The 25,367-nt window shown below is 41.7% G+C and overlaps 1 protein-coding gene across 2 annotated transcripts; it reads left to right on the top strand.

Moving 5' to 3' along the window:
• Positions 1–7,755: 7,755 nt before the first annotated feature.
• Positions 7,756–24,747, top strand: FAM98A (family with sequence similarity 98 member A). Of its 2 annotated transcripts, none has more exons than XM_054279615.1 (9): positions 7,756–7,774; positions 8,142–8,220; positions 11,096–11,244; positions 12,704–12,838; positions 15,745–15,929; positions 17,358–17,438; positions 18,791–18,907; positions 21,295–21,462; positions 22,889–24,747. In XM_054279615.1, exons 2-9 carry the CDS (start codon positions 8,168–8,170, stop codon positions 23,633–23,635), a joined length of 1,635 nt encoding a protein of 544 aa, XP_054135590.1. In that variant the 5' UTR covers positions 7,756–7,774; positions 8,142–8,167; the 3' UTR covers positions 23,636–24,747. The 2 variants fall into 2 exon arrangements, with proteins under 2 accessions (XP_054135590.1, XP_054135588.1); XM_054279613.1 differs by lacking the exon at positions 7,756–7,774 and adding an exon at positions 7,867–7,947.
• The last annotated feature ends 620 nt before the right edge of the window (positions 24,748–25,367 follow it).

Below are 25,367 nucleotides of genomic sequence, written 5' to 3'. Positions count from 1 at the left end.
GGAGTCTTGTAGCTAAGCACCTGCAAGATGGGTATTTAGACATGCTTGATTAGTGGGGAAAAAAAAAGTCCATTAGCAAAGGAATATCTGTCACTGCATTTTCTCTTAAGAACTGAAGGCTTAATGCAATTAAACCCATTTAATGTGTTGCTTTCCAGGTACTGTTTAAATGTCATGTTCTCTGCTAGTTAGTTTCACACGCTTCACCAAGGTGAGGGAATGGTTCAAAATCAGTGGGTCCCTGTTGTGTCCAAGCTAGGGTTACAAAAGTAATTCACACTTCTCTTGTATGTATTCAGTGGAATGAAGTCATGCAATGGGTTCAGTTTGGCTGGGTGAAAAAAAATATCCCATATTTGCATTGCTATAGTCCTTCATCATTCACATTTGATCTGTCTGGCATTTGATACAAAAAACAGGCATGGACAACCTGCCTCAAGCTGCTACAATGTCTCCAGAAGAGAGATCATCCAAGATAGTAAGTGTAATTACTTCTCCAAGAGTCCAATTTGTGCTTCAGAATACAAGAAGGGCTTACAGGTTGAAGGTTTATTTCAAGTTTGTAAGATGAACCCTTATGCTTTATATGTTTAGCATCCTAGACTAAAGTATCAAATACATGGCTTTTAGTTATCCTACTTCCTACAAATCCCTTCTCCTAGGGAACTATTTACCTTCACAGTGTTCATTGACAGCTGTTTTAATTTTGTATTGTGCTTGTGGTATGACCCATCCCTGAAAGTGTGGTAAATGAGGTTCCTGTTAATAATACATCCCTTGGAGTGGGTTAGAATGAAATGACATAAAATGACCAGTGTTTATAAATAAATATATATATAAACATTGGTCATATAAATATATATTATATAATAAATATATATATTTATAATATATATTTATTATAGCATATATATTTATATGATATAATAAATATAATAAATATATATTTATAAATATATATTTATAATAATAATAATCAAACAATTTGGTTTGATTATTATCTGTAGAAATACAACAATACAGTCGCATAGAAATAACATGTAAAAAATGTATGAAGAAAACAAAAAAGAGAGAAAGGTTAGGTGAAAGCCTCAGAAATAAGTTTGAGGGCACTTTGGGGGTCTCTGTGGTTTATGACATGACAGCTGCCTCTCATGACAGCCTATTTTATGCCCTGTCTTGAGGGATGAACACCTTCAGGCCTGTGTTGGAATGTCCCAATGCCTCCCCAGCTACCCCACTTCCAAAGGGTCTTTTTATCACCCTTGTCCCTTATCTGCTCAAACCCCAGCTGTAGCCCCCTCTGCACCTGAGCTGTGATGATGCACATCTCAGCAAGGGCAGCCAAGTGCCTGATTGTTTGAGTCATTGTCCATTAACATTCCAGTCCAGCAGCTTGACAAATTCCTTCCAGACCAGCTGTTTAGCTGTTGAAGGGTTTTGCTGCAGAGGGGAGGGAAATAATTAAAAGGGCCTAAAATTTGGGATTGTAACAGTCAATGCTCCAGCAAGTGGGATTTTAGGATGAACATCTTTTGCTGTAACAAGTCTTTCCCTCTTTGTATCTTGATTACTTTCCACAGGAGCTAAGAAAATGTTATCTTGAATTGCCAGACTTCTGGAAACCTGTTCTGAGAAGGTGAGTGCAGATTTGCATGACTGGAATGGTATCTTTTGCTCCTCTCTTTGGAGGGCACATTCTTTTTCTTATCATTAATGTGACTAATCAGTGAAACTTTCTCTATATTCTTACTGGTTAAACCTGCTGGTCATGGGTATGTCTCTGATTTAAGTTCTTTTGTCAGCATCCAAGAAGACTCTGTATGTGTGGATTCCTTTCTCTTGATTAAATAGTGTTATTTTAAAAACAAACATTAAACTTTTATGAAATTGTACTGATTCCTGAGTGTTGTTTGTTTAAAAATTATTCTCTAAAGAGGATTTAAAAAGTGCAGGCTACTATGAGGTATTAATAGTGGCAAGAGAGGGTGCTGGATTCTGAAGTTTCTTGATTCATAGAGCCTTTACAGGCCTTTCTGCATCCCTTGGAAAAGCTGCTTAAAGTAGGGAAAAAAGGCTTTTTAAAGCTCCTGTCTCTATACTTAATTTGAAATCTTGCAGCTATTTTTGAACTCAGCTACCCTGTTAAATTATTCATGCAAACTTCTTTGTCGTGTGTTCACAGAAGTGCCTTGTTAACTCTTGTCACAAGCATTTCATCTCAAGGGAAGTGGTGTTATGTTTCACCAACAGAAATATCCTGACAGCAGCTGCCAGGCATGTAAAAGAATAAAGACAGCACGTGCTTATTTTTTTCCCCAAAGATTTATTATAACTGTTGATTATTCTGGAAAATCGTGTGTGAGAGATCGCTTTACAGTGTGTAGATAGACTCATCCTGCTTTATATATGACTAAAACCCCACAAACCAACTTGCTGCTGCTGCTCAAGGAAGAACATTTTAGAAATTCTTATTTTTGCCACACAAACTTAACACAGTCAGTCATACCCATGGGTATAATCCTAAGTATTGAATTGTCAGCTCTTAGCCTGTTGTGTTATAGATCCACTTTCTCTTTCTCCTTCCTTAATTGCTGTTGCAGAGGCTGACTGGTAAACTAATTACTGTAGCACTGACATCCTTTGGCCAACAGAGGTGTAATCCAGGGTGGATTCAAACAGCCTACCTAGAAAGGATGGCCTCTATTTTAATCATAATTAAAACATCACAGCAACAGAGATCCGGCTGCTCCAGAAAATATTCAGGATCATGGTCTGTACAGCTAGTGAAAAAATTATTTGCCACACAAAGGCTGCATTTTAACCATGTTCTTCAGCAGAAATGACCTCCTGCCTGCAGTAGAAGTGTAGGTTGTAGTTGACAAACCTGGTAGCCCAACAGAAGTGAAGCTGCCTGCATGTTTGTCTCACCAGGTCCAGGCAGCATGGAGTCTATGTGTGTACTCCCAGTAAGCACACAAACACACCTGTGTGTGTGTGCACATGGCCAGGCACACAGACAAACACATAGAAAACCAGAAAACAGCACTTCTGCAAATGGAAACAGGACCAATGCCATTTATCAGTAGAAACTGCTTTCTTGTAACTTGATTGGAGGTCAGGAGTTGCCATGCCACACCCCCTAAGCACCAAGCTTTTGCATTCCCAACTGCCCCATGCAAGGGACACATGTGCAGCCTTCTTTTTACCCGTCCTAGACAACCCCACCTGTCTGATGGCAACAGTACAGGGGGGAAGGGAACTATGGGGAGAACAGAGGACATCTAAACCACAATAACATAACTATACAACACTGAAGCTTTTCTTAATATTCACACAATAGTTACCTTTTAATTGTGAGAGCCAATCATCTCATTATCCATCTATAACAAGCACCCACAGGCTATGGATCTGCTCAATAACCAGCCTTGGGCAGTGCCCCTGCCAGCTGGCCCTGGCACCCTCTGCTCTCTGATCCTCTCAGGCAGAACCTCATGGCACAGCAGTAAGGACTGAAGAAAGTCCAGAGAGATTAAAGTAGTCAGAAGGTGGGTGAGTAGTAGGAGAAGTGTCATTTGTCATTGTCCTGCTCTTGGTCTTTCACGGTATCTGCTTTCCTTCAGTACCACCAGCAGCCATTGGGCTAACCAGGGCATGCTCTGAGCCAGAACTGCCATTCCTCAATAGCTGGCAAACCCAGCTGGCAGACAGTGGGCTTTTAGCTGCAGCACAGGGGCTGGATTCTGTTGCATCCAGACACTGAAGAAGCTGCAGCATTCTCAGAAAATTATTAAAATTGATTTTAATACAAAAGTGCTTAGCAGCACTTTACCACTCTACACTTGTGTGTTTCATGCTGTTCTGCAAGTACAGATCTCATATTTCATGTCTCTGTCATGGGATTTTTGACAGCCACAGAGCCAACCTGAGGTGGGGTGGTGTAAACCATGTGAAAATAATTACTCTGTAATGAAACCAAGCCTGCCTTAGAGTTGTTGGTTTTGGCTAGCTTTCCTATGGAAGTGAGGTTTAAACCATCAGGGTGTGTGTCTTCAGTGACCTGGGCAAGTCCAACAAGCCGCCTGCACACTGGTGCCAGGTTCTTTTGGTGCAAAGCTGAAGGAGGGGCTACAGCCTTACTTTATTAGCTGTGAGAAAATATGCACAGGAGGAAGTTGTTTATCTTCAGTCAGACCTCACAGCATCTCAAACGCCAAAACCAATCAATCACAAAAGGCAAGTACACAGGAAACCAAGTGTCTTTGTTTAATGACAACTATAATCCAAGCAGTGGAGCACCTCACACCTCTCAGAATAAATATATCTCAGGCCATGCATGGGCTGCCAACTTCCTCACCCTCTACTAACAGCCTGGGAGCACCTGACCAATATCCACCACACACAGCCCCATCCCTCCAGGGCTGAAGGGGCCAGGAGGGGTTTACAGGGGTCCCATGAAGAGGACAGCAGCAGTCTGGGCTGGTTTGCTTCTTCCCATAGGAGAAACCAGTAGTACCTGGCTTTTCCAGTGGTGGCACAGTGCAGGGAGTCACATATGGCTCCAGCCAGGATGCTGCAGTCCAGCTGCCTGAGGGACACTGGACTCCAGTGTTCCAGCTCTCTGTGAGTGAGGGAAGTAGATGTAACAAACCTACCCCAGGGAGAGAACAACCCAAGGGGAGCTGGGCTCAGTTCTGCAGCTTGACAAGTCTGCAGAGCCTTGTGTAACCTAAGGAAATCTGCCCCAGTTACAGCCCTTCCCTGAGCCAAAAGCCCAAGAGGCTGCTGCTTTCAGAAGTAACCTGTCTGCAGAGCTCTGCATCTCACTGTGCAACAGCAAACTGCTCAAGACAATATAATTTTGTTCAAGAAGCACTTGTACTCAAAAACTGTCCAGTGTCAAAATTAATTTCTTCTAGGGGGGCCAGGATGCTGCACAGTGGCTGTTCACACCTCCGACGCTTCCACAATTTGCATGGTGAAAAATCCTATGTAGATAGGAAAAGAAAAAATCATGACTGGTAAGAGACAATGACAAAGCAAAGCTCTCATCCCATTCCCCAGGAGAAAACTGTAGCTGCCTGCTCCAGGTTAGCATCACACCTCCAGCTGTTCTTCTCTCCAGCCACAAAATCCTTGTGTTTTTCAAGAAACTGCTGGTCCTCACAGCACAGAAGGGACATAAAAGCAGTTATGGAACTGAGTGATAAGACTGGAGAAAATGCCTTCCAAACTGTCCCTACCCTGCAGTGTTGGCACAACTGAACCAAGAGAGAATTACATTTATTTGTTTCAGCAGGCAGATGTCATCAGCTGGGTGCCAAGATGAATATGGCCCTTCTGTGCCAATGCTTATGTGAGCAGTAAATATAAGATGACAGCAAATGACCTCATGAAATTAGCACAAAATCCTTGCTTCTCAACGTGTGCAGATTCAGGAGTGGACACAGGAACAGTGTCAATGTGTCAAAATGAATTATTTCATGTACTGCTTGCTCCTGTGAATGCTTTTAAACCCTATATTTAGAAAAGATAAAAGAAGAATCAGAAATAAGGGCTAACCATTATCATGACCATGAGCAGCTGAGCAGGGTCAGACTGTGGACTTACTGCCCAGATTTGTACACTTCCACAAATGCAAGCAAGGTGAACGTAACCATTACATAAAAATAAAAAACCTCCAAAAGTAAAACAACAAAACAAAAACCAAACAGAATCCCCAAGTCAACCAAATAAGCAAAAGGTCACAAGCTTTAAGCAGCTGTGTTGAATTTGTGAGGAAAATCCCAATTGCCCAGATCTCCAGTTTAGACTATCCACCCAGGCAAGGCTCCCAAGCACAACACCTCAGATGCTTTGAATCGAAAATGAATGGACTAAAGGAAAATCAGGTCATTCTCCCATCCCAGCAGTGATTAAGCAGCTTGCCAGAACTCTTTATTTCTTTTTGTTTTAAAAAACTGAAGCAGGCTGTGGCTACACTGTACTAACCACTATACAACTGGAAGCAAATACACAAAGCAGAATGCTTGCATTATTCCTTTGACACTAAGCTTTTAGTCTTTAGGAGGCAATTTTCCTCCAAATGTGTAGACTGACATGTCTTTGGTAGTAGAACTGGTGCCTAAGATCCCTACTCTTTATCCTCCTTTACCTTCAGGCTACAAGATCCTTCATATTTTGAGTGCAGCTTTTCTGCTTTGTGCCTGCCAAGGGCAGTTTCACGAAGAACAGGACTCCCCTCCTGCAGCACCAGCTCACTGCTGGTGACAGACTGGCATCATTTTTGGCGCTAGTGGTTTTGGCTTTCCCTAGCATGCTGTAACCATCCCAACACATCCTTTTAGCTGTGCCTGCTTTCCTGATGTGCATTCTGTGGGTCTGCTGTGTCCTGGGCAGGCTGGCAGGGCTGCAGGGAGCGGGCAGGATCATCCCCTGTGGCCCCACAACTGAGCTCACTTCCCTGGGCATGGATCTGCACCCACGGGCACGGCTTTCCCTCTGTGAAAAATGCCAGTCACTTCTTTTTAAAATTTTAAAAGTTTAATAGTAATGAAGTGGTTACAAAAATAACAATATAATTAGAGTAATAAAAATTTTGGACAATTTGAATTAGGACAATATGAGACAATAGAAACAAAGAGTTACAGACATCTGAGTACCTTTTTCTGGACAGCATAAGCCCAAAAAGGACCCACGTTAACAGAGGATTAACCGTTAAAAACAATAGCCTGTTGCATATTCATACATCTCACACATGATGTATAAATTCCATTCAAACACAGGATTTGGTCTGGTCAGCGTCAACTTCTTCCTCTTAATCCTGACGGCGTCTTCAGAGCTGAGCGAGGCAGGAAGAAGTTCATTTCTTCTGATAATGAAGCAATAAATTCTCTTTCTCTGAAAGATTTCGGTGTCCTGTGGCTGCTGTCTCGCTGCGAGTCCTTTATTTAAAAAAGTATCTTACATAGCATAGTTTCTATTTTAACATTTTGTTATAACCTAAAACTATATTTAACACACTACTTAAGAAAATTAATACAGTATAACTTTCTAACACAACACATAATATTTTAATATTTGCAAGAAGCCAATCACACAATACGCATTTTTCACACCTCGGAGCATGCTGAGCACCTGGAAAGAGTGAACGCTGTTACACCCCTCCCTTGCCTCCCGAATTTAAAATATTTTTTTAAGGAAGCCTCTCCAGCGTCGCTTCCAGGAGTTTCTGTGGTCGGGCAGGCTCAGCCCGCGCAGCGCTGCCTTCAGCGCCCCTGAACGCCACGGCCCGGCCGGGACACTCCTGCAGCCCGCGCCGCCAGGCCACGGAGCAGAGGGACAAACGAGACCCGCGGCTTCCATTTAGTAATTGAACTGAAACGGCTTCCATTTATTGATTTTATGAATTTATTGATTTTATTCGTCACCCGGCGCCCTCGGCGAAAGGCTGTGTCGCGCGCAAGGCATGCCGGGATTTGCGGTCCTAGCCGTGGCGCGGGGTCCTGGCTGGTGGGGACGCACTCTCGCTCCCTGACGCGGTTTGACCCTTCCGCCGCTCCGTCCTCTCCCCCTGCCTCGCCCGTTGCCGCGACGCCGCTGGCCGCAGCACATTCCTGCGCGGGCTGCGCGGCGGCGAGGGAGGAGTCCTGCTTCCGGGTCTGCCCGCGCCGGCGCCTGAACACAAAAGTGAGATCCTTGGTTCGTCCCGGGCTCCTCTCCCACAAAACCGGCCCGTTCTCCGGCCTCGCACCCGTGTCCCACTTTAGCAAAGGTACTCCGGTCGGCAGATAGGCGGAGACCGCCGCGGACGGAGGCAGCGCCCATCAGGCACCGGGGGGGGCGGCCCTAGAGAAGCCGGGTGAAGAGGGAGGCCGGGGGCCTGCGGCGCCGCGCTCCCCGCCCTGAGATGCCAACCCGGCAGTCGGCGGCGCAGCTGCGAGCGCGGTGCGTGGGGCCGGGGCGCCGGGCGGGCATGGGCGGCGCGGGGAGAGCGGCTGCGGCACCGGGAGCGCTGCCTCGCCGCACGGCACGGGGTGAGAGCTGAGTCTCCCCCACGAGGCCGGGATGGGCGGGAGGAGGGGGGAATGGCGGGCGGTGGGAATGCGAGTACCGGTAGCGCTGAGTGCCGTGTCGCGCAGGTCCACCCGTCGTGCCCCGCCGCAGGATGGAGTTCGAGCTCCTGGAGAACGATGTGCTGGAGTCGCTGGAGGACCTGGGGTACGTGTCCGGGGCTGGGGGTGCGGGCCGGGAGCGCAGGGCGGCCCCCGCACGGACACGGCGCCGCTGTCCGCCCCGCACAGGCGGGGCCGCCCCGCTCCGGAGGGCCGCGGCTCCGGGCAGCGCCTGGAACGGCCCCTTTGGGTCAGAGCCGGGCTGGTGGTGGTGCCCCAAGGCAGCCGGGCTGGCTTTCAGCGGCACGGCCCTGGCCAGTGAGTCCCTTCTCCGTGCGAGCTGGTCCCCCTGATTCTGGGATGCCACATGCTCTCTTGCTGCTCTGTTCTGCACAGCGGTCCTAGCTGAGGGTGGGACAGCATAAAGAGATACCTCAGACAATAAGAAAACTTTCAGGCTTCATATTGTTTTTGGGGAGGGAAGAGTAAAAAGAATTTCAAAAGAATTGCAAATGAGCAAGTGTTTTTCTTTACATTTTTTAAAGAGTAATATAGCACAGGAACCTTTTGCTGTGTAAACCTGTTACTTTGTCAGAGTCAGGAAAGGTTGCATAGGTATGAAAGGGAGAGCATGGAGAACACGTCCTGCTGTAAGCTCCCATGGCTGTAAACTGTTGAGCTCAGAGGACAGGCAGCTACTATTTCACCTCTACTGCTGATTGCATGCGCACAGCTGTATTTACTGACATTGGCCCCATTCCCATAAATCACTTTGTGGCTGGAGTCATTATGCTCCAGCAAAGATTGTATTTCCAGGCTAGGTTAGTGGTGATAGTTGCAAAGCTTGACAAATAGGCTTCTGTCTTAGCAGCTATTTCTCTGACTAAAATGTGAAAAGGCAGCTCTGCCACAATGATTGACTTCTTTTTACTGTCATGTGTTTAAAAGGATATTAGTGGCTTGAAGGAGTTGTGATTTGTGCAATTATAGACAGAAAGTGTTGTTGATTTCTGTTGCTACATAAATAAGTAAAGCAAACAGTGAAAGTAGTTGAACAAGTAAGTTATCTGAAGCAAAATTGACAACAGTGAAAAAGAGAAAATTTGGAGGATGAAAGACACGAGACCTCGGCAACATTGGTAACAACTGGGAAACTATTGCATGTGTCTAAAGGAATTCTGATTATTGCTGTCTGGAAAGACTGGGGTGTTTGAGGCTTTCTGCTTTGGGAGTAGCTCTGTGGTCTTCATGGTTCAACTTACTTTTATTCATCAGATACTGGAGATATTCCTAATATATCACTTGATTTTTTTTTTTTCTCATAGCATTACATGTTAGAGAGCTGTTTCTTTTTGTAATTGTGCTTGAGGTGTTCAGATGGTGGCCTCTTGTCTTGTGCATCAGTTTGCTGAACTGTTGAAAAAGCAAACAGATGGGATAGCACAATGTTACCCAAGAGAGCATAGCTCTGGAACACGTGCCATTGGCAGAAACAGAAGGAAAAAGCTGCTTGCAGTTAGGAATCTGCAAGTTGGATTATTGGCCAGATTGATGTGTAGCTGAAGTCATAATTTTAAGAAATAACACGCTCAAGATATTACCTCTGTTAAAGAAAAATTGTAGAAAAGATGCCTCTAGAAGATCTGAGCAGGGACTGAAATCCCAGTCCTGCCAAAACAAAAGGCTTGCCATTGCTTCCTTTCTACTTTGGCCTATAACTGGGTGCTTCAATTCTGAGCCCCAGATGTTCCCAGACCTACACATGTAGGCCTGAGACGTCTGTGGGGTGGGACTGGAGCTTGCTCCGATTATCCTCTTGAAGCATCCAGCCTACTGTGTCATGCAGTAGGGCTGTAATACGTGAGATTACAGCTTCCCACCAGCTGCCAGTAGATTAACTGTGGCACCATTGAGTGCTCTGTGAGGTAAAAGTTATTTTGAGTGTGACTTCTTCATCTTCCTTGGCTGAAGTAACAGGCCACTAGAGTGAAGGCCAAATCCTTTGTGTGTGGTATTAAACACAGGAACAGAGTGAGGACAGTTACATTTCAATTTGAGATGCTTTTTTATTGCTGAGGTTTGCCAAGAGTTGGCGGACTTGTTGGATTGTTGTGACGTGGTGGGTGACTTTACCTGGAAGTTCCCAAGAGAGATTTCATTTGGTTATGAGCACTCTTGGATGTCTGTCTCTTTTGGGGGCAGTATATCAAAATAATATTATACATGTTTTTCCTAAAATACTGAGGTAAACTCTGACTTGAGCTTCTACCTGGTTGATAAGGCAGCCTTCTCCCTACTCTTCACTCTCCCTCTGAGAGGTTATCAATACACAGATGTCCTGAAAGCTGTTTTCTAAGATCTCATCTATAAACCCATGCTTTCTTACACTAGGTCTGAGTTTTGGCTTATTTTGCTTATGCAAAGAACCAATTCCATTAATTTTTCTTGTGTGTATTTAGGGAGGTTGGTTTTTCAAGAGATGATATTTTTATGCAGATCACTTTTGTAATATTTCTATCAAAGGCTTTGTTTTGTAAAGAACCCTTTCATACATGATAGGAAGTGACAGAAAAGATGCACTTGTTCAGCAGTAATTATCCCACATGGAGAGCTCAGGAAGGATTCCTTGGGACTGCAGTTGCCCGGGATAGGTCTGTTGTCAGTAACAACTTCAGGAGGTGGAGGCAGAGAAGTTGCCACTGTACATGGTAACATTCTCCAGGAGGAAACCTTTGATGATGGTATTTTGTGACACAGTCTCTGTGATGGTAAGTGAAGGTGCACACAAGTTCTGAGTTTGCTCTGATGTTTTCAGTGTGGTTCTTGCTACAGTTCATTCCAGGAATCACCATTCCATGAGATCAGCACTGCAGATGTGTTGTGGTTGTCACTCTCCATATGTATCCAGCATAAAATTAATCTGTCCAAGGACACTGGTCCCAGCAGAGATGAATAAACTGTGCTTTTGTTTTCCCTCTCAGTTACAAAGGTCCCTTGCTAGAGGACGGCGCGCTGGCTCAGGCAGTCTCCCATGGAGCCAGCTCCCCTGAGTTCACCAAACTCTGTGCTTGGCTGGTGTCTGAGTTACGGCTCTTCTGTAAACTGGAGGAGAACGTGCAGGCAACCAACAGTAAGTAGTCATAACGCCACACAAGCATGCACTTAGTGTGTGTTCCTGCATGCCACAGAGATTAGGGCTGGCCGTATCTCTGTACCAGGGAGTGTTGTCTGCACACTGCCAGATTTTGGATACTTTCCACCTCAAGTTTGCCTGATGAACAGCCAGCAGAGGTTGAAATAATAGTGGCAATCAAAGAGTCTCTTCTGAAATTAGCTTTTTCCGGTAATTTTTCAACCATATTGTTTTTTAAAGTTCTTTGATGGATTTAGGGAAGCATTAATGCTAGTGGGGTTTTTACTAGATTGTGAGAATACTTTTATTTCAATGCTTCTATTTGTAATTTTGATGTCAGTATACTACTGTTCAAGGTAATGTTCTTGTGACTGCAGTAACCATATCTTCTTTTTACTGTTAGTTCTCTTAACTCTGTGCTTGCTATGAGTTTTTGAGAAGGAGCCTGAAAATTATTATTTTTCATTTTGGTAGAGGAATAAAACCACAGCTTTCAGAAAAAAAAGTTAATTTTGCTTAGTTAGTCATGACAATCTACAGCTTAAATTATTAAATTGGTGTGATAACCCACATTCCTGAATATTTAATATATTAACTCATAATGCCTTTATGAGCTTAGCTTTGTATTTACTCAATGGCCAAAGGTTGCTGCCTTGTACCTCAACATCTGTTACTTTCCTTTCTGTTTTTGACATATTCATTCTTTCTTCTTTGAGTGTATTTCCTATTCTTTCTCTGTAACATTACAGTATCTCACCCCTTCTAGTAGTACAAGGTTCCTATTTTTTGTTTTATGTAAAGATACGATCCAGAAGTCTTCCAACACCTATCTCAAATACTTTAAACACAGTGACAGAAACATGTTAGCTGGAGTACCATGAAGTCCTACCTTCATTTTGCATGTCTTGGATTTAGGAATAACAGACATTTGGGGGTGAAGTTTCTTTCTAAAAGATAAAAAAATGTTATTTCTCATCACTGCCTTTTTTACCTAACAAATTCTGACAAGTTTCAGTAATTTTTGACAGAAATATCAGTCAAAAGTTTGGTTTATGTGACTTCCTTATTTTTAAAGGATATTGATATGAAATAAAATCAGTTGACAAATGTGAGCTTACAGGGAGAAATAATAGAAAAAAGTGAGAACTCATAAGCCACATTTATTATTCACAATAGTTTTTAATGTCCCCTATCATTGTAGAAGTTGCCAGTGTCTGTTGTAGCTTGGAAAAGCTGTCAGTGAAACATAATTTTATATTAATGGAGCATATCATGGATCCAAACAGGTTGTGCTGTGTCTTGGAGGAACCCAGGAAATGCACTTGGCCTCCGTTGAAAATGGGTCTTAATGTTAAATAGCAACTTGTGCAAAATAATATTTTTTAAAAATAGTTAATTCATTCTAATCATACCCCCTATATATTAGCAGTGAATGAATTATTCTCTTCTTTCTAAGGTCCAAATGAAGCAGAAGAATTTCAGCTTGAAATGAGTGGGCTGCTGTCTGAAATGAACTGTCCATATGCATCATTAACATCAGGAGATGTGACAAAACGCCTTCATAATCAAAAGAACTGTCTCTTGCTGCTTAGTAAGTTAAAAGGGTGCTTGCAAGCAAACCTGATTTTCTGCAAGATTTATACTATTGTTTCTTACACTTAATGAGGTACTGGTTTCTTTACCACAGTGTACTGCACTGTAGTTACCTAAAAAGATGCATTGTTTTTACTGTAATTTACAGCATCAGAGTATTATACTTGTGGGTTTACCAGTCAATATGTACCCAGTATATGAGGGAAAATACTTTGAATGTTAACCTTTTTCACATTCACCAGCAAAAAGCCTGTCCTATTACTTCTTAAAAGACACAACAAAGAGGGAATTATTTGAAGACTTCTGCCCGAGTTTAGCCACTGAACTCTAATTAGCATGGTTGTAAAAATGACCACTAACATCAGATGCATCATCATTTTAGAGGCTCCCACTGTGATGCAAAGTGCAACAAAACTTGCATTTTCCTACACTGACAGCAGTTGGAATTGTTATGAAGGAGAGAATGTTTTATCCCAGCTTCCAGTTCTTTTGATCAACGTCCTTAGTAAATAGCTTCACTGTTGCTTTCTGCTGATTGAAAGGAAATTAACATTAGCAATGGTGACATCTTTCCTTTTGCACTCATCAGAGCTCAATAGCGGAATTGTTTTTTTTTCTCCTTATGAGAAAGAAGAAATAGAGGAGAAGAAATAGTACTTGAATTTGTAAAAGGTGTGTGATATTAATTCACATTACAATAAAAAAATATAAGCTTGAGTTAGAAACTGTAGTGCTAATTTTAACCTAATTTTAAAATCAAGATGAGATAATGTTTTATTTGCTTCCTCACTTGCTGCTGATTCTTTAATTTTTCAAAATAGAAATTTAGTTCTGCCTTCTTCTGAGATACAAGAAATTATTTGCAGAGTTATTTAATTTATTTTTATTATTATTTAAATACAGGATTCCTGTATTTCAGCAGTAGGAGAAAGATGATTAGGTTTAATCTGAGTATTTCTTATAGTATGTTTATAAATGTCAGATGAAGTGAGGTAGTTGTTTCATTGGAATAGTTTGTAGCTCAAACAATCTTCTCTTCAGCTTGTTTTCTGTAAGCCAAGCCATTCAATAAATTTGCCTTGTCTGTGACACACAGTTTATCCCAGAGGTCCTTTGGGATGTACATTTTGGTAATATAAGGCCGTGTTCAGGAGCTGAACTCTGGTATCCCATCTGGCAGGAATGCTGTGTTTACTGTCAAATGTGAAATTGCAGTAGTGCCAAATTCCTTTTTGTGTACCACCATAGCAGCATAGCTTTCTTTAGCTGTGTTAAGTGAACTTATTAGGTATCCTCTTGCATGTGAGCCATAAAACTAGTTTTTTTCAGGAGAAACAGGATAACCCTGTGGTGAAATGCCAGGGTATTTTACGTTTTAATGAAATGCAGCACAGTTTGTCACTTGGAAGATGTAGCAGTATTGCTGGGAGATGAAAGCACCAAACAAACCCAAGTAATTAGGATTGGTTGTCCTAATGTGCAGCATCACTAGAATGCAATGTTAGGCACTAGCATTTGCAAAACAGAAAGTACAAGAGTTTCAGGCTGGTTCAGAAAAGTTGTGCAAAAAAAGAATCGCTATCTGAAGAACATTCATCTTAGTGATAGACTTTAAAATTTCTGTCATTGTTAGGGGAGGTTGAAGATAGCTTAAATATGATCTCTAAATTTTTGAGAGAAAATTCTCCTGCTAGTTTCTTTTTCAGTAGGCCTGAAAAGAGTGTAAATAATTGAAAGTTCAATGTAAGAAAAACCTGTATAAAGTGTTGCTGAAAGAACTTACAAAGGATGCTTCACTGTTTTATGTATTTTAAGAGTTTTTTTATTTATAAGATATTCTGTATCTTTAGCAGATGACATTCTAGAGATCATTAAAATGCTGTGTTCTTTTCTTAATCTTTTTATCTGTCCCAGTTTTATAAATAATAAGCTTCTTTTGTGTATCCATGGGTTTACTTCCCTGCTCACCAGTGTGTCTGCAGTATCAGTTTTTCTTATTTTTAGAAGTGTTTATGTATATTATTGCTATGGTCACTCACTATGATTAATAAGAAAAGTATTGTTAAACTTGTGCTTTTTTTAAAATTCAAACCTTAAAGTTTTGACACCTGCAAGCAAAGGCTGTTTTTATAATTGTAAATTTATATCACTGTAAATGACATCTGATGTTGAAATTTTGGGCATATACTGTGTTCAGAAATTGTAATTTTTTTTTTTTGTTTGATGGAGTTACAATGTAATGGTAGGCTCTTACAGTTCTGATATTGAAGAAAATTTCAGCCATTCTAGCTTCTATTTCATCATTACAGCCTTCCTTTCTGAAGTTATTGTAAACATGAATTTTCAATAGTACTTCTCAGTGGGATTATTGTTCCACTCTACATTTTGTATGGAGAAGTAGAGGAGATTGATCTGACATTTCACTTCTCTCTACTCGTTACCTTGCTTGTTTCCTACAGCCTCAACAAGTGCTTGCTTGTCTTCCCTAAAATACACATCTCAGTCCCTCATCCTGCTTGTTTCCATGCTCCTAATTTCCTGTCTTTGCTGGGCAAAACCTGAAGGAAAAGAGCTGTGCTCTGTTGAACTTTGGGATTAATACTTGCTGGAATCATAGGGATTTTTTCCAGCCTTTAATTAGTTGTACTAAACCGTCCTCTGTTTTTTGTGTTTCTAGCACTGAACTCAGTAATTGTAAATATGAGTGCTCTTGAAGATACAAGAAAATTTAAGATACAAGATATCTTGAAGATACAAGAAATTTTGTAGATACAAAATTTCTATCCCTCCTTCTATCTAAAACAGTCACTTTGCACATGTGTTGGTTGTAAGCACTTGAGTTTTCACTGGCTCTAAAATAACTCTTTAATATCTGATTGTCAAATCTAATTTTTCTTACCCCAGCATACCTCATCTCAGAACTGGAAGCTGCCAGAATGCTGTGTGTGAATGCCCCTCCTAAAAAAGCCCAGGAAGGGGGTGGCAGTGAAGTCTTTCAGGAGCTGAAAGGCATCTGCATTGCTTTAGGCATGTCCAAGCCTCCCGCCAACATAACGATGTTCCAGTTCTTCAGTGGAATTGAAAAAAAAGTAAGATCCAGAGGAAGAAAAATTTGAATATTTATGATGTTGTTGTTTTGATGGAAAATAGTTCTGCTACCTGGGTGAGATTTGTCTCTTGTGAAACTCCAGTGTTTGGATTGTGAAGGAGAGTTGAGGTGTTTTACTGCATATACAAAGAGTCAGAATTTTGAAAATTATTTTGAAGGCTTTTTCCATGCCAAGGCATGAGGTGAGGGACTGTTGCTATCCTCGCTTTTCAGGGTGACTGCTCTAGGTTTTGATGCCATCACTTGTTGCAGAAGACATAGAAAATGCTAACCTTAGGCCTCAGGAAGAATGTTAAAGAGAAATGTTTTTCAAGAAATACACCTAAACAAATTTGTATGGGAACCTAATGTTTAAAGATGTTTTGATTAACAGGTGGTGTAGCAAAAGTAAAACTTAACTCCTTCTCCCTAAACTTCATAATTTCTTGTGATTCCATTTATTTTTATTCCTTGCATGTGTGTGTTCTCCAGGATTTTGTGATTTTTTTTTAAATAAATTTACTTCTGAGTAACTTTTATAAATCAGAGAAATTAAATTGAATGGACTGTCCAATGCACAGACCAATGACTGGGGACAGAAAGCTTTTAAATCACTTTTAGTGACTTAATTTGCAGGATAGGGGAGAGCAGAACAGCAGATAAGGGTTGTCTTCTGCCATTCCCTAACTTTAAAGAACAGATATGTGTCCCTTCCAGTGCAGAATATTCTGTGATTACAAAGCTCCCCAAAACAGTGCTATTTGAAAGCACTTAGGTTTAAAATCTTGAATAAATTTGGCTCAGTATCATTGGAAAACCAGGTCACTGAATGTGTTAGATCACCTGCTGGAATGAACAGGTTGGTGGTTTCTTCCCAAACTGCTTTGGAAGTTTTTGTCGCTGCCACTCCATGACTTCCCCCTTGAAGTCCTTAGAAATTTTGAGATGGGATAGATAATTTGTGTCCAAACTCCTACAATGCAAGATAGTTAAAATTTCATACTAAAGATTTTTTTCCTTTTGATTGTAAAGAGGGGTCCTCCTTTGGATCATTTTACATTTTACATCATCTTAAAATAAGCTTTTTGATACAAATGTGGATTTTTTTCTGGATTAAAGAGATGATGTGTAGAATAATCCTTATGGCTTCAAGAATAGTAGTACCTCTTGGTGTTATTGTTTTTACTGCTGATCTATTCTATAGTCCCTTCTCTTAATTTTTAAATAATTATAGCTGAGAGTACCAGAAATCTAAAAACAGTTAGTTTCCAGAAGTAGTGTGCTTGGCTCTCTGTTCCAGAGAAAATAACTTGATATTGGAGGTTGCTATGTCATGCCTTTCACTGTCCAACAGTCATCCCCTTTAATTTGAATCTTGAAAAACTAATTTTTTTAGCCAAAGCTTACATTTTTATATGTCTCCTAACAGCTGAAGGAAACTCTAGCAAAGGTTCCACCTAATCATGTTGGAAAACCTTTATTAAAGAAACAACTGGGACCAGCTCACTGGGTGAGTAGTTGCAGGTATTAAAGCCCATTTCCCTTTTTAAAGTGTACAAAGTATTGATCCTGATTCTGTGTGTTGCAAAATGATTTTTCTCTTTCTGAAGACAAGAAGATAATTTCTTGCAGGATAATGTATATATTGGTGCAGTAAATGCAGTAAATGTACAGCAACTGATAAGATCTTAGACTCATGAATCTCTAGGTCCAGGTGCAGGTTAAACCTTTCCAAAATGAGAGACCTGCAGTGGTGGTGCTGACCAGCATGCTTGTGCAGTAGCTTAAACCTTCCTCTCCTGCCCTTTACCAGCCCTGTCTGTGTGTCCTCGTCCTGCTGAGATGGCGGCATGTCTGCTTCTGGGGCTTCTTTTTAGCTAAGCTGTGCTCTGTTCGTAATGTCCCCCTCTTTTTGTCTCTTGGAGTAGTCTGCTTCCTTCACAGCCTCTCCAAGAGGCAGTGAGTATGCAGGTAGGAGTGGGAGAGACATTGTACACCCAGGCTGCAGAGCTGTGATCTTCTCCAGCTGGGATTTGTCACCTGCTGTGCTGGGAGCCTGGTGTCTGGGTTAGTCACTGCTGCTGCACCGAGCTCACAGCTATGGCTGCTGCTGCAAGGCTTCAGGTCTCTCTTGTCTCTCTAACTTAAGGCTGAAGCACTTAAGTGGTGAATCTTCCCCCAGCAGCCTGCTTCCTTCAGTGCTTGTATTGTTGAGACTGAAAGTCGGCCCTGCTGCCCTCCCTCCAGCCAGGCCTCTTTAAATGCACATAAATATAAATGTGCTCTAATGATGCATATCTCACCTGCTGCTCTAACTAAACACCGTCTGCTACTAGCTGTTTCTCATGATGATTTTTTCCTGTAGAGCTCTGTTGTTTTGCCTATATGCAGACTGTGCTTTAATCAAGATCCTCTTGCAGTACTGTACTTACTTTCAGTCCTTTATCTTTGCTCTATCTTTATCCTTAAGCTTTCTACTTTTTAAGAAGGCACGAACATCCTGTTTCTTAGAAGTTATGTATACCCTTGCTTCAGCTTGTTGCCTGTAGTATCTTCTCACCTTTGTTTCTCTGTCCTGGTGGATGTTGAGAAGTGTCTCAGTAGTGTGTGCAGTTTTTGTGCTGCTAGAAATGGTAGAAGGCTGAACATGAGCCATGGAAGCTTCGGAAAATAACATCAGCAGGCACAACTTGGCTGTGAGTCCATTTGGCAAGGTAGATAATTGCAGTCTTAATCTGCAAGGTAGATAATTGAAGTCTTAATAATTGCAATATTATCTCTGTGTTAAACTCTCTTCCATCCACATAGTTTATGAAGTAGAAACACTTTAATCTATAGATTGTTTGCAAATTTTTGTTTCAGGAAAAAATTGAAGCAATTAATCAAGCCATAGCCAACGAATACGAAGTCCGAAGAAAACTGTTAGTCAAACGTTTGGATGTTACTGTGCAATCCTTCGGCTGGTCAGACAGAGCTAAGGTACAGACAGCTTGCTGTGAAGTCCTGGTTGATGGTAACAGTTTATAATAAGTATCTCTGGAAAACTGCATCATTGTTTTGTCCTTCATGAGTTAGAAATAGTCACAGGAATTGTCTGGCTTTGTTTTGAGTTTCTCAATAAGTTTATGACAATGGAAGAGGAGTAAAAATATTTTACTTAAAACTGTTGGATTTTAAATCAGACTGTAAAATGAGAAGTCAGACTGTGTGTAGCTACACACCAAAGCAACTGGAAAAAGTAGAGATTACTGATACAACCATGTTCAGAGTACCATAATGTGAACCATTAAGTGCTGTGTCTTGTGTGATGGTAGAAAAGCACCTTCCTGTTGACCATCCCTTATCTTACTTTGTGCTGTCCACAGCAATCAGATTTCCTTAACTCTAAGTGTGTCTGCAGTCACAACTCCACAGATGCAGATGAGAAAAGCTGCTAAGGCACTACTTGTTCTTACCTTATAGAGGGAGTAATGCTTTATGTGCTTCTTTTGTCTCTGAACTGTGCAAGTGGCTGTGACATGAGATCTGTTCTCCCTTGAGTACATGATACATATTCTGCTTTTAGAAATCATTACATGATTTCCCTATTTCCTATGTCTCAGAAAGAAATTACAGGATTTAAAAAAATAGTACATGTAATTTATTTTCCAGGACTAAACCAGATGTGCTAACATTGTGTTAAGTATACTGCTGACAGTGTTTGAGACAGTTACTAGTGCTAAACTATGACACATAGAATCATTGAGTGTTTTTTCTTCATAAATGTTTTTTCAAAAAGCAGCTATACTTTAGTAATAAACTGTGACCTGTCCCATTTCGTTTCATCATCTGAGTAGGGCTTCTAATGGTGTACTCTCTCTTCAAGCTTTTTAGTAGATGACTGAAGAACTATCTGATGGTTTAAATATTTTAATAGTGAATAAAAATGAGCAAAAGCGTGAATTATGTTTTTAAACCAGGAATTTCTAGTTGTGTTACAGCTTTGGCATCTTTATCCATGTGGTTTTGTGTTTTTTCCTAGGAATTATCAGATACTTTTGAACTTGACTTGTTAAACAAAATATTTTCACAAAACCCACAAATATCTATTAAAATGCAAATTTTTTTTTGAAGCATAACAATACAAATTTGGAGAATGTTGCTGTAGTATTCCAGACACACAAAAGAGTTGGTTTTAACAGTAAGTTTTAGAAATGTGATAATTTTATTTTTATTTGAAAAGTATCAGAATATAATGATATGACTAAAAAGCCATTTCTCCAGATAGTGGAAACATCAGGGAAAAAAACCTTGCAGTCCACTATTAGGGATTTTTTTTAACTTAAAATTTCAATTTTCACCTAAAACAGTATCATAGGACCAAAATATTGTGCTCAGAGCTCAGTCAAACTTACCAGGGAAAACCACACAAGTACTAGAAAAACGCACTGGTGAATACTTTTGCTTCTCCTACCTTTAGCCAGGTCTATATCCCAGTTTTCTGCCTTTGGATGGAAAACAAGATTTTTTTAGGATTTTAAAATGTGCTTCTAAGTTTTTGCACTGTTAAGATATGTTGGAAAACCTGATTTGCCTGTCCCCACTGCCATCATCTGCATTCAGATTGCAATCTGTATATCCTGACTGCATCACACACTACGCTCTGTTGATGACTGAAGAGAGCTGTAACTTGTGTAGTAACTCATGTGTGGTAGCACAGATTTCTCCTGTGTCTCAGCTGGAAAACATTTGAGGTGTTCAAGAATGCCTTGTATGCAATGTCTCTTCCTCTACTGCCTTTCAGCATTAGCCACTCTGGCTAAGTTGAGTGTAGGATCTCGTTTCTAGCTCTGCCAGGCCCTCTTGGTGCCTTGTCTTCATGACAAAGCTGACGGGAATGTAGGGTGAAATGAGTTAACAGGACCTTTTTCTGCTGATAATTGCTGGAGATGGGGTGATGCTGGCCCAGCTGGAATGGGTGCAGGTCAGGGTGAAGGCACAGAAGGGGGTCTGGAGGCTAAACACAAATGTGTTTCACTTTCAGTGGCTTCTGGATTTTAGCAGCAATTCATGTATAACTATATGGCACACTTCTGTTCTGTGTTTGCCTGGAAGTAATACAGTCTGATGTGTATGTTGAAATTGTCAGCTCGTTGGTGTCTTGGCATTTCAGTCAGAATTGTGTTTCCTATTTACTTAAGAAATTCACGTGACAAATGCTGGTTTGATTGAAGTAATCCTCAGTTATAAAGTGGTTCTCACTGATTTTATATTAACTTTTTGTTTTATTTGCAGTAGTGGCTTGTTATTCAGTGCTGATTTAATTCTTTTAATGAGATGTCCCATTGCTTTAACTGACTAGGTTTTATTTTTCTTTGCTCCAACAGAGTCAAACAGAGAAACTGGCTAAAGTCTACCAGCCAAAACGTGCCCTCTTATCTACTAAGTGCACTATATCAATTGCAAATCTCTTGGCAGCTCGGCAGGATCTGTCCAAGATTATGAGAACAAGCAGTGGATCCATCCGAGAGAAGACTGCATGTGCCATTAATAAGGTACTTTTGGGGACAAATGTCTTGTTCTTTTAGGAATATTTGAGTAACTTGAATGTGGTAATAAATCCTATTTTTTTTCCAGGATTTTAAGTGGAATTTGGAAATAAAGGATAAGAAACTTGGTGTTTATGTATTGCAGATAATGCATCGGTAGACTATGGATAGTGCAGTTTCAGCTTTTGAGGTTCACAGTGTCCCTTCTTTGGGGCAGTAAAAATTGCTGAAATAGCTTGGATTGCTTACAGTGGGAGTAGGCCTGCTCTGTCTTGCCAGAATTACAAAAGCCATTACTCTACTGCTACCTGATTCTGCCACCGTGTCTAAAATAACATCTACATAGTAACTGTGTTTCTGGTCTGTGTAAATAGAATGTGCTAAGATCACAAGGGAAGGATCCCACAAATTAGATTGCCCTGGGTACACAAATAGATTACAATCAAGTGTATAGTTCTAATAATGACATAGGAGAAACATGACTTAGACTAAACAACTTCCCTTGTTTTAAAAATTATGATTTTACAAGAGTAATAGGCTCAAAAAAATCCATGTGCTGAACTTGCAGCTCAGTAGCTATGTACAGCAGCATACTTGGTGCTTTAAAATTGTGGGGATAGGTGCATGCTCCTCTACCTTTTGAGTACCAACTGTACCTCTGGTAAAGTTCTAATTAATTTAGGAGGGAACAGTGGTGTGGTGATTTGGCCACAGCCCATCCAACCCAAATAATTTCTGCACCTTTTTAGTGTTGTTGGTGTGAAAGAAATTAAGTAGTAAGACAGGTTGACCCTAGCATCAGACTGTATGTCTGCAGTACTGCTCTGCTGCTGATGTATAATCTGTTAACTTATCTCCATTATCAATATTAAATGTTTTCCAAAACAGTAGCCTAAAATAGCAAAGTGGCCTACTTCCATTGAAGCTCCTTTGTTATATTTCTTCAAAACTTCAAGCAGTACAAATGTCCTGTCCCATTTTGCCTTGCTAAATTTTTAAGGTCACACCATCCTTAGACAGGTAAAGACCTCTAGAGTCTTGTTGTCTCACACCTGTCTGTTGTTAAGTTTCTCCGTATGCTCACTGAAAAATATAATTTTTTGCCCTTTATTTACCAAGTCAATGGCTTCTACAGGAACTCAGAGCACTAGTTAGGAGAGAGTGTGTTACATTGAACTTGTGCTTATTTGAGTTTAGTACCCTGCATTAATAAAGAGTTAAGTGAAAGACTGTGTTGGTGCTGCCCATGGTGATGTGCCTGCTGTTTGACTTGTCTTGTTAGCAGTCCTTCAGAGGGCTGTCAGATTCAAACACAAAATTTGCCTGGATGTAAAAACCTTGGAGTGGGTGCTGCCTGTGGTGTGTCTCAGTAGATGCGACTCTTGTGTGAGGTGTCACAACTCCTATGGCAGTTTTCCCTTTCTCTTTGCAGGTGCTAATGGGCAGAGTGCCTGACAGAGGAGGAAGGCCCAATGAAATTGAACCTCCACCTCCTGAGATGCCACCGTGGCAGAAAAGACCAGAGGGTGGCTCGCAGCAAGGCGGTGGCAGAGGAGGCAGAGGTGGCTACGACTCTTCCTACGGAGGGCGGGGAGGTTACGACCACGGGGGTCACGACCGAGGAGGAAGAGGAGGCTACGACTCATCGTACGGAGGGCGAGGAGGTCACGAACAAGGGAGCCATGATCGAGGGGGACGAGGAGGACGTGGTGGCTATGATCATGGTGGCCGAGGAGGAGGAAGAGGAAACAAGCTTCAAGGAGGCTGGACAGATGGCGGAAGTGGTGGCTACCAGGATGGCGGCTACAGGGAGAGCAACTACAGAGATGCAGGTTTTCAAACAGGTGGCTACCATGGTGGTGGTGGCTACCAAGGAGGAGGCTATGGTGGCTACCAGTCGTCTTCTTATTCTGGGAGTGGCTACCAGGGGGGTGGTGGTGGTTACCAGCAAGACAACAGATACCAAGATGGCGGGTCCCACAGTGACCGAGGGGGTGGCCGTGGAGGAGGGAGGGGCGGCCGTGGCGGTCGCGGTGGCCGAGGAGGTCAAGGAGGCGGCTGGGGGGGCAGAGGTGGACAGAACTTTAATCAAGGAGGGCAGTTTGAGCAGCACTTCCAGCATGGAGGTTATCAGTATAATCAATCTGGCTTTGGACAAGGAAGACACTTCACCAGCTGAGGCTGCTAAAAATTTACACTTCAGCAGAGCTCACATAATAGAAACCTGGTTTCAGAGGCCTGACTTAAATGCTGCTTGAGTTAGTACAGGTTTATACACAGCAGGTAGAATCTCTTTGGGTGGGATGTTTTGCATAGAGCAAAGCACAATTTTGTGTAGACCTCCCCACCCACCTCTGCCTGTCTGAATGAAAGACATTGTCACTACCCCCTGCACCCTAAACATCAACTAATAGCCATGCTTTTTGGATGTTGGACTGGTTCCCTCTGCTCAAAACACTTTTGTTCTAAATATGCCTGCTGTGTTTGCCTCCTATTTTGATTTGGAGAAATACCAAGACCTGTCTAATTTGTCTGTTATAGTACACACTAGAACTTCTGCATTTTTCCCCCAAATCATTGTTGAGTTACATGTTCTAAACCAGTCTGGAGTGTTGCTTTTCTTCTCGCTGACCTCCTGTTTCAGTCACGATGCTGTTACAGCGCGTGTGTGCGCGCACAGGGAACTCTGACAAACGGGGTTTTGTGTTATCTGAGCTCTACTGTGGATGCCATGTTCAGTAGCCTTATCTCCTGCTAAACCACCTTTTCCCACCTGCTCAACAGTGAAGACTGACCGCCGCCAAAATCTGCAAAGATCATTTCAAACTAAGCTAAATTGTGAACGATAGTGTGTGTAGGCCTGTAGTTAGGTGTAGCAATTCAAACTGACCTGCATCCATCCAAAACAAGTTGCTCCTCCTCCAAACCTAATTTTTACTTGAAATCAGCTAGAAGAAATGACAAACTGAAGTTTATTTTATTTACAAGTTCAATACCACTGGCTCAGCAAATCTAGGGCAATTTGTTTTGGGGGTTGTCTTTTTAAAGAAATGCACTACGGCCTGGGAAGATTAGTTCCTGCCTGGAGGAAGCCCTTTTATTATTGCTGCAGAAAACAAAACCTGGCTGAGTTTGGTGTTCTGATGTTTGGGTTTTTTTCTTTACTGAAAGCCACATAATGCTTCTTGCTGGGTTTTTTGTGTACATAAACATTGTCAAAAAGCTGTGAAAGAAAATGGCTGAAGGTGTGCTGTTGTATAAAAGGTGAGCAATAAAAGTATCTGTATGTTCTGTTTGCTTTAGTTTCTTTTCCTTGACAGTAAAAAGCAGTTGCTACAGTAGCTGGGAATTCATGGAGATTTCGGTCTTCTTCATCTCTTTTTTTATTGTAACTTCTTTTATATTTTGTAGTTGTCCCAGCTGTACCTTGCATTCTGCCCTTTGAGAGGCTGTCAGAACAGCAGCAGGTGGGAGGAACTGATCTTCAGTTGCTCTGACTTTTGTTCTGTTCCTCTCTCTGACCTGGTGTAGCAGCTTGTAGTACTCTCTTGCTGTGTAAAGTTATTCTTAGGCTCTGTGAGCACGTGTCTCCCAGGTTGTGCTCCTGCATGCCATGTGAACTTGGTATGCTGCTTCTGGCAACTTCCTGGTGCTCTGCAGCGTTGTGGAAATGTAGGTTCCTGCTGCCATGCACAGATCACTGTAGCAGAGGCTGTGATGATAGCAGAGTCTACCTGTTTTGTCCTTGGGGATGAATCCAGATTGATGCAGGCAGGAGTTCCTTGGCTTACAGTAATACATGAGTATCTGAGAGAATCTCTCTAACACTGGTGTTGCTGTAATTCAAGGTAGTCATGTAAATAAGCTAAAAGACATCATTTAGAACTGATTTGCCTATATTTCATGCCACA

The sequence above is a fragment of the Melozone crissalis genome, unplaced genomic scaffold, assembly GCF_028551555.1.
Source record: "Melozone crissalis strain CALT ecotype California unplaced genomic scaffold, PUWL_Pcris_2 ptg000027l_1, whole genome shotgun sequence".
Classification (NCBI taxonomy): domain Eukaryota; kingdom Metazoa; phylum Chordata; class Aves; order Passeriformes; family Passerellidae; genus Melozone; species Melozone crissalis.
This window is presented reverse-complemented; position numbering and strand designations above follow the sequence as displayed.